The sequence below is a fragment of the Mya arenaria genome, chromosome 8, assembly GCF_026914265.1.
Source record: "Mya arenaria isolate MELC-2E11 chromosome 8, ASM2691426v1".
NCBI lineage: Eukaryota > Metazoa > Mollusca > Bivalvia > Myida > Myidae > Mya > Mya arenaria.
In genome coordinates this window covers 40889684-40898240 of record NC_069129.1, presented here as the reverse complement: position 1 = coordinate 40898240, position 8557 = coordinate 40889684, and the positions used below count along the sequence as shown (strand labels likewise).

Sequence of the window (8557 nt, the reverse complement as noted above, 5' to 3'; positions counted from 1 at the left end):
AGTGAGTTATATTTATGTTTTAAACTGTGGTTAAGGAAAATATGGATGCTGTTATAATATATTACAAAAGAAACAGCTTTGTTTACATGGTAAACATTAAAAACACAAACATGTACATCATTTACGAATAATGAAGATTCGTTGAACATTTGGGGATATTACAATATAATGATATGGAATTCACATTTGTCGTCGCTGTCAATGATGTTTTGCAGACGAATTGAATGAAAAAGATAGCATTAACTGATATAAGATAAACCTTTCAATAAAATATCATGCCGGTTCGGGCAATCGAAACGGGGTCGACGAATTTGAAAGCAAAGTCGTTAACTTAAATTATTCTGTATTAATTTGCAAGAGCTCTATCACGATTCCGACGTTAATAAAAGCCGAATTGGAAAGTTTTAAGGCGGCAACGTTTTGAATTCAAACTTGTTGACACACAATGTCATTAATTTAAGCAATGACGAACATAAAATGTTCACATGTTAACAGTTTAAAGCAACTTATATTTCTGGTAAAGGATATATTCTGAAAACAGTAAACTTACCCGTATAGCTGCAGCCATTTTTTTTGCTTTTGATCAGCTGCCTGTGTAATATTGGGCGCCGAATTATCATTATCGAATGTTCGGGCCCCGATGTCATTTTCATGAGACATTTTCATGTCGTATATTATATTATACTTTGAAATTGGCATACCATAAATAACGGAACACGAGAATCAGGTTCAATTGTATATTTGCTGAAATATTTATATAAACTTTAAATTGTGACAAGACAAATTATTTGTACAGTTAAATCAATAAAGATGTGCCCCAAAAACATTACTTGCCGGTCAGCTGGGGGACACGGGCCCTCTGTGACCCCTCGGTAGAGCCGCCACAGCTTAGAACAATCAATTCACTTCCTTGTTTGTAAGTTCTGAATATAAACGGAATTCTAGGTAAATATTTGTGTATTTCTTTCATAACATGTGTGTTTGTAGAATAATCTTCATGCGAAACTTACTTTTATAACAGCAACCACCTTTAAAACATAATTTGTGATGTACATGTAAAATGGGCACTTTGAACGTTACTTTCGTTTTTAAAAGATTTAAATATCAAAATATAAGGATGTTTCTCAATTAAAGGTCCCTTATTTTTTAATGGATTTTATGTGTTACATATGAATGGTAGGACCTTGAAATATCCCCACTTCCATCGTTTACTTGCTGATTGAGCTGTGTATTCATGGTTTATGTCTGGGTAGAGAAGTATATTAATTACGCAGTTTTAATGAGAGTGAAAAGAGTATTCTCCCTTATCAAATGGTTCTTGATGTCCTCTGTCACGACAATACATTAGAATCAGATCACTTCCTTGTAAGTAAGATTTGAAGATCAACGAAAATCAAGGTAAACATTTGTGTATTACTTTCTTTATATGTGTATTTGTAGAATTACCGACAAGCGAAACTTGCTTTTATAATAGTCAACACATTTGATACATTACTTGTAATCTAAATGAGAAATGAGAACTTTGATCGTTACTTTCGTTTTTGAAAGATTAAAATGCCAATATACAAGACTGTATTTAAATTCAATACCCTTATTTTATTTCATGTTACCTTGTTTTTGATGTATAGCGATATACAGTATTCAGTTGGTCACTTTTAGCGGCGATAATGCCAACCTGCAGATTGGCGTGTCGTAGGATACATTCTTCTTAACGAAGTTAAGAATGTACATGTTTATCGGTATCAGTATCAAAAAGAAACTCAGATACTAAGCTCTCTATTTAATAACGTTTAATAGATGGAGGTTTCCGGAAAGAGAGGTGACCCTGACCTTGACAAGGGCTCCGCAGACGCAACTGTCTACTGTCAGCCGTGTGAAGAGGGCGGGAAACGCGCTGTGGCCCGGGGATACTGTCAGACCTGCGAGGAGTACATGTGTGATCCCTGCATCGAGGCCCATAAGAGGTTTAAGGTGTCTAGAAACCACATTGTGTTGTCAAAAGATAAGATGCATTCCTTCTACCCGTCCACCAAGCAGTCAGACATCGGCGAAACGGATTACTGTAAAACCCATCCAAAGGAGATGATAAAGTTTTACTGCCCGACCCACGGCGACCTTGGCTGTGGTGATTGTGTCCTACTCGACCATCGCAGCTGTAAAGTCGATTACATCGCTAACGTTGCTAAAGATTTTATCATTGGCAATGAAATCAGGGAGCTGGAACCATCGATTAAACGAGCTGAAGATCTTCTATCTGGGTCTATCAGTAATGTCAATGAGCTTTTGGACGAGGTCGAAAACCAGTCTAAGGATGAGATCGCAAGATTGAGGAAATTCCGAGCAGAAATCAACGCCTACCTGGACCGCCGCGAGAAGGAGTTGCTCGACAACATCAAGAAAGTGAAGACCGATAATCAAAACGTTTTGCCTGCCTTTAAGAGTGACTGTGAGTCTGCGAAATCGGGTCTTGAGGCCATGAGGGCAGAATTATCGTCTGGTGACATCTCGGTGAACCAAAGGTACGTGGCTGCGAGGCGAGCCGAGAAGGACTTACGGAATATTCTGGATAAGAAAGAGCAGACGACAGGTCTGATAAAGGCCCGAAAGTATCGATTTACTAAGGACCCGGACACGGAACGTCTTCTGGGATCGAACATGGGCCCGGGAACACTTGACGTTGCCGGAGAGTTTAAAGATAGTATGTACATCATTTATCCTAAATTATATGACGTTGTCGATGCATATTTTTTAAAGCCTGGATAATTTCCAGATATCCTGGCCTTAGCGTCGTCTACGTTGTTCATGTTCAAAGTTGTCCCACTAAGGCGACTTTAATTAAATTGCAAGAATTTTATCCCCGCTCCTTTTCCGCCGCCCCTTTAATTTCATTGACTCAAATAAAACTCTTGAACATGTCTGTATTTGCGTATCAGTCCAGTACCGTCCCATTCCCGTTCACCAGAGGTGTGATGCTGTACGTAGATTTATCAATGATCGAACCTCTGATGAATGAGATTGAAACTGTCCGTGAACGGCGTTTATTCATACCTAAGGTGTCGTTTTATATCATTGACACGTAAATAGGAGAATTGTTACGACCGTGTTCGTGGCTCGTCTTAACACATGTATACATGCTCATATGCAATAAGAAATACCATGAACAGATATTTAACGGTGATATAGTTACCTAAGAATAATAATGAACAAATGTCTAGCCTCATCCCGCCCCTATTTAAATAAAAATGGATAAAAATATAGCAATTCATTCATATTGGCCTTAGCTGTAACTAAAATGATTCAACACAAACAGCAAGCCTGCTAGTAAGTTGTTGCCGTTAAATATGTTAACAAACAGTATTCAGGTGCGGTTCCAGGATTTAACGGTAACGGAGGCGTTACTAAGGAGCGTAACCTTGTGACTTGCTCCCCTCCTCCGAAAAGCATTCGATTTAAAGTGTTGGTGGTGAGGTTCGGGTATACCCCGACGGAAAGGTTGACAATTATACTCCGAAATATTGCATTCAGGGCGTATTATATTACAATTTTATCATTTGGAGTGTTAAAACTAAGAAAGTGACAAATGGAACCCTAGAGCAAATGTTTATTTTTGCTTACATATTGTCTTTTGAAGCTGCACTCTCACAGATTGACCGTTTTGACATTTTTTGTTGTCTTGAAATGAGCCATTTTTGCGTAAATGTCTTGAAACCAGTGATACAAAACGCAGATTTTAATATTGATGTTCAAAAAGTAATGATTTATAGTTTATAACTTGAAACTTTCGGCATTTTTCTAAATTATTGAGATCTGTTCTATTGCAAATTATCCTATATGACTGATTTAAAAGCATTGCCACCATTCTGAGGCAAATCTAAAATAGCTTTTAAGCTGCACTCTCATAGATTAACCAATTAGACAACTTATTATTTTTTTTCTCGAAAGATCCAATTATTGCGTAAATATCTGAAAACCAGTGATATAAGACTGCTGACAAAAGATCGCATCGCAGTTTTTCATATTTACGTTTATAAATTAATGATTTATGGCTAAAAGTATTACTAATATTTTAATAGAAATGCATAAAGCATTATTTTTTATCATAAAATGAAAACCTGCGTTCCGATATTTTGACAGCAATTTTATTTTACTGGTCTCCATGCATTTTCGCAAAATTGGCTCGTTCGAAGATAAAAAAAAAGTGTTCAAAACGTTCAATCTGTGAGAGTGCTTCTTTAAAAAACACAATTTTCAAAAGCGTTACTAACGAGTTTCAGCGATTCATTTTTGCGTGATTGAAACTTTAGCTGCGTGGGTTCGCAATCCCACAGAAATAATATTTGTTATAATTTTATTGTATTTGTTTCTGCAGTTTCGGTATCAGGGAGTAAAATAGTGTTTTCAGGTGTATTTCTTGGGAAACCATAGTTTAGTTCCAATATCATTAGCGAGTCCCATTAAACGTGTTTTCATTTTATTGCTAAACATTTTACGGCACGTGCAATACAAAACCATTTTTGACTGCCACTAGAAGGCTGTATTTGTCTTAGGCCGATCTCTTGTATTCACGACTGAAGGCGTAAAATCGAACTATATTAATAATTTCTTTTGATTTCTTTTCAAAATATAAGTCTACATTATGATCGACGATCGATCATTGTCAGAGGGGGCACGCACGCTAGCTTTTTGTCTATTCATTCAGGATTCAAACGACTGACTAGTCAAGCGAACTAGTTAAGAAACCATTTATCAAATGATCACATGCAAGTCGTTAAATAACCGTACGTTTTGTTTAAAACCGTGTTGTCTGGGATCCAAGTCCTCATATTTGGGGAAAAGTGTCAAGGATTTTATACAAATTATTTTCATATGTTGTAAGGAAAAAGTCCATTGTTTATGAAAAGTGACTCTTGCCACTTGGTGACAATTGCGATTTTGCTATATACAAGATATAGGAAACTATAAAATAATTTATAGTAATTATTAACCCCATAATAGCTTTGAATATTAACACTAAACCGTGTTCAGATTCAAGTTGATGTACATTCGATAATTATTTTCAATTGTTGAAGTCAAACAGTTATTTTTGAGAAATATACACTTCTGGATTAGTTTCTTTCTTTTATTAATTTAAAAATATAAGGTGTATCTAGTCTATATTTATACCAAAAACAACTGTTACGTATGTGCTTTCAATATTTTATTTTGTATCATTTCCAAGGAGATATTCAAAATGGCAACAAACAACTGATACCTTAATGTGACCTTAGTGCCCTTACTAGTTCGACTAACGAGCACTTTAAACTTGACAATGAATCTCTCCCCTCCTCAACTACCTTTTTATGTTTATAAGGAATAAAACATTCCTTACATACGACATAAAACAAGGAAGAATCTGCACACATCGTTGAGATATATACAAGGATTTATCGTAGGAGTGTATTTTTGGTCATCAATTTGCCATACAACGTTCGACAAATCGAGACAATCGACATAACGGAGAAAATCGACGTAAAGACATATCGACATAATGGAGAAAATCGACATAAGGGAGAAAATCGACATAAAGACATATCGACATAACAGATTTCGACTGTATATTAGTAATCAGCAAAAAACATTTCAAATGACATCAGGCACCAAAAGTAAATATTTCTATCGTGGGAACAGCACTCGTGAAATAAAGCTTTTGCTACTCACTCAGTGAAATATATTACAATCTTGCACTGAAACAAACACTAATCCTCTACAATATGTTTAACGGCTTTGACAAGATTCTTTTGTTTTAATGATCATAATTTAAGATAGCTCTGTACGTCCCCAGGCGCCAGTTTCGTTGACAGGACCCATAATAATAATAATAATAATAATAATAATAATAATAACAACTTTATTTAACGAAGGTTACATACTAAGTGTTCAATCATTACAAACATACTACTTATTTCCAGCATGGCCTTCACATAAAAAGTATTACAAAAACACATATACTTACTTACATATTAAGCAACATACAAAAAATACAATCAAACTATCACTATCATACTTTTCTCATGTAATTAAAACATTTCTTCGACAAACACAACTCAGTTTAATATGATGATTATAAATAACAATAATTTCATCCTATAAATAATGTAGATATATTCAGTAAAACCACATTCAATCAATATATTTTCAACATTTACACATTTGGTAGTATCCATTACAAGTTGTTGCACGAATGTCATATACGGACATTAACACAATTCATGTAAACAATGAACTATTAATTATAAGTTGAATTAAATAAAGTATCAAGATTTTTAGCCTTTTAATTCACGTTTAAAGGCTGGTAGCTTATCTTGACATGTAGTCCTTTATCGTTTTCAGTTCCAGTTCCTGACCTCTCTACTGTGACATGGAAGATGGGGGCGGATATCAACGTTAAAGCGACTCAGGACCAAACCTGCTGTATCACGGGCTCCGCCGTACTCACTTCTGATCTCTTACTCCTGGCTGACTGGAATAACCAGAATGTCAAACTTGTTAACGTCCCCGCCCGCACCGTCACGTCCTGCCTCCAGCTGCCAGGCAGCCCCTGGGACGTGTGTGTGCTCCATGATGGCCAGACCGCCGTCACTCTCCCGCATAACTCCGTGATTCAGCTGGTGTCTACAAAGCAAGGACAATTGTCGTGTGGAAAGGAAATAACAGTATCACCTGAGTGTTATGGTATTACGTCTTACAGCAATAGATTATACGTTTCGTACGTATCAAACCCGCGTGTTGAAGTAATGACATTTGATGGTCATATCATAAGTACATTCCAAACAGATGATGGAAGACATCTATTCCAAGCATCATATTACTTGACTGTGTCAGCTTCAATACCTCCGACCCTGTACGTGTCTGACCTCACTGCTCACACCGTTCTCCAGCTGTCCATGGACGGGAAGGTCCTGCGTGAGAACCGAGACGAGCAGCTCGTCCGTCCCAGGTCCGTGGTGGAGGTAGGGCCTGGCCAGATGGTCGTGTGTGGACTCGACAGCCACAACGTGATGCTGCTGACAGAGATGGATGGCAAGATGACGGAAATACTGGAACAGGAAGACGGCCTTACCAATCCCTACTCGGTGTCCTTCTGTCCTCACACTCGTGCCATAGTTATCGCGATGTACAATAGTGACTCACTGAAGATATTTAATGCAAACTGACATTTTTGTCTTGTCGTGATTTTTTGTTTCTTTCAAAAAAAAAACTTTTGAGCAATCAATTGTTAATACAATAAAAATTAGATTTACAAAATATAAAAACAGGGTTTGGTTACAACTTGTTTTATATAATTGAAAAGCTATTAAACTTAAATACATGTACACATATCTTATAATTGTTCAACGTATTTGGCAGTTTTGTATAGCAATTAATTGTATAAAGAATCAGTGTAAATATTGATGTTTTGTTCGACACGCTTCTGATAAGAATTGTTTTTGGTGTTTTTAATTGTATTGTTGTAACGATAGAACTGTGATTATTTTCCTGGTTTTAAAGTTAAAATTTTATGTTTCACATACTGTTTAACCAAGATTTTGGATTTAAAGGGTTTAATTTCTCACTCAAATTACATACTTGTTAAATATATTTAACCTGACATCGCTCAAAGATATGATATCAGTTTACGTAAATGCAAATTATTTTGAATTCACTATAAAAAGAATATTTTAAATCGGAATTCCCCTAATGTATGTTTTTCCATTTAAATGGAGATGAAAATGCAAAATGTCTTTATACTTTAAAATTTGGGAAGGAACGAATTTTACTACGAAATATTTTGTCTGTTTACTGTCTGTATTGTTCAACTGGTTGTGTATCTTAACCTTTTTATATTAAACGTTCAAAATCGTCTTGTTGTGGATTACTTCAAAACGTATGCGTACATGTATATATACACTCCAGAAACCAGCCTTCGGCTCACCCGATAAATTCCGCAGCAGAGCCAGATAAACTTTTTATCCTGTTACTTTGTTATTTAAACACTATAAATGACCTTAAAATTATTATGTATCTTTTTAAATAAGGGGGACAACTGTGTTTTTAATGGTGACGTCAGCATAATAGGTATCCATGTTTTAATCGCCCCCAAAATAGTTCTTAATTTTTTTTTCTTCAATACGCTTATATTCAAAGTCATTGCCTTTTAATATGAAAAAATAAATTCAAAACATAAACAAGCTTTAAAAGTGCACAAATACGGATCAGTCACCAACAATTATCTGATAATGTAACAATTATTCCGCAAGTCACAGAGTACAGTACACAGGTCACGGTTCAAGATCACGAGTGTTTACAAACAACGCCACATGTTAGATGGATTTAATTCATGTTGATAGTGTTGGATGTTCAGAACTGCACCGGCAAAGAGATCATTCATTTCTGTTGTAAGTGATATTTTGACATACACCACAGAAATGGAACAAGTCGGCGCAATAAAATTAGAAGAAAAATGTGCATGCAGATAACCAAAAATGGTTATTATTTCAATGATAATATTTTGTTTTATGTTGGGTGTACATATGCTCGA

At 35.8% G+C, this 8557-nt stretch overlaps 1 protein-coding gene across 2 annotated transcripts; it reads left to right on the top strand.

Annotated features, from left to right (window-relative positions):
• The first annotated feature begins 896 nt into the window (after positions 1-896).
• Positions 897-7874, top strand: LOC128243798 (E3 ubiquitin-protein ligase TRIM71-like). Of its 2 annotated transcripts, none has more exons than XM_052961747.1 (3): positions 897-945; positions 1798-2698; positions 6370-7874. In XM_052961747.1, exons 2-3 carry the CDS (start codon positions 1798-1800, stop codon positions 7191-7193), a joined length of 1725 nt encoding a protein of 574 aa, XP_052817707.1. In that variant the 5' UTR covers positions 897-945; the 3' UTR covers positions 7194-7874. The 2 variants fall into 2 exon arrangements, with proteins under 2 accessions (XP_052817707.1, XP_052817706.1); XM_052961746.1 differs by lacking the exon at positions 897-945 and adding an exon at positions 1205-1398.
• Positions 7875-8557: the final 683 nt, after the last annotated feature.

What these genes read in the sequence shown, in the direction of transcription:
- LOC128243798 (XM_052961747.1), top strand. Translation starts at nt 1,798, where the DNA reads ATGGAGGTTTCCGGAAAGAGAGGTGACCCTGACCTTGACAAGGGCTCC. An exon ending in TGCCGGAGAGTTTAAAGATA is followed by an intron (nt 2,699 to 6,369) that starts GTATGTACATCA and finishes TATCGTTTTCAG; the next exon opens with TTCCAGTTCCTGACCTCTCT.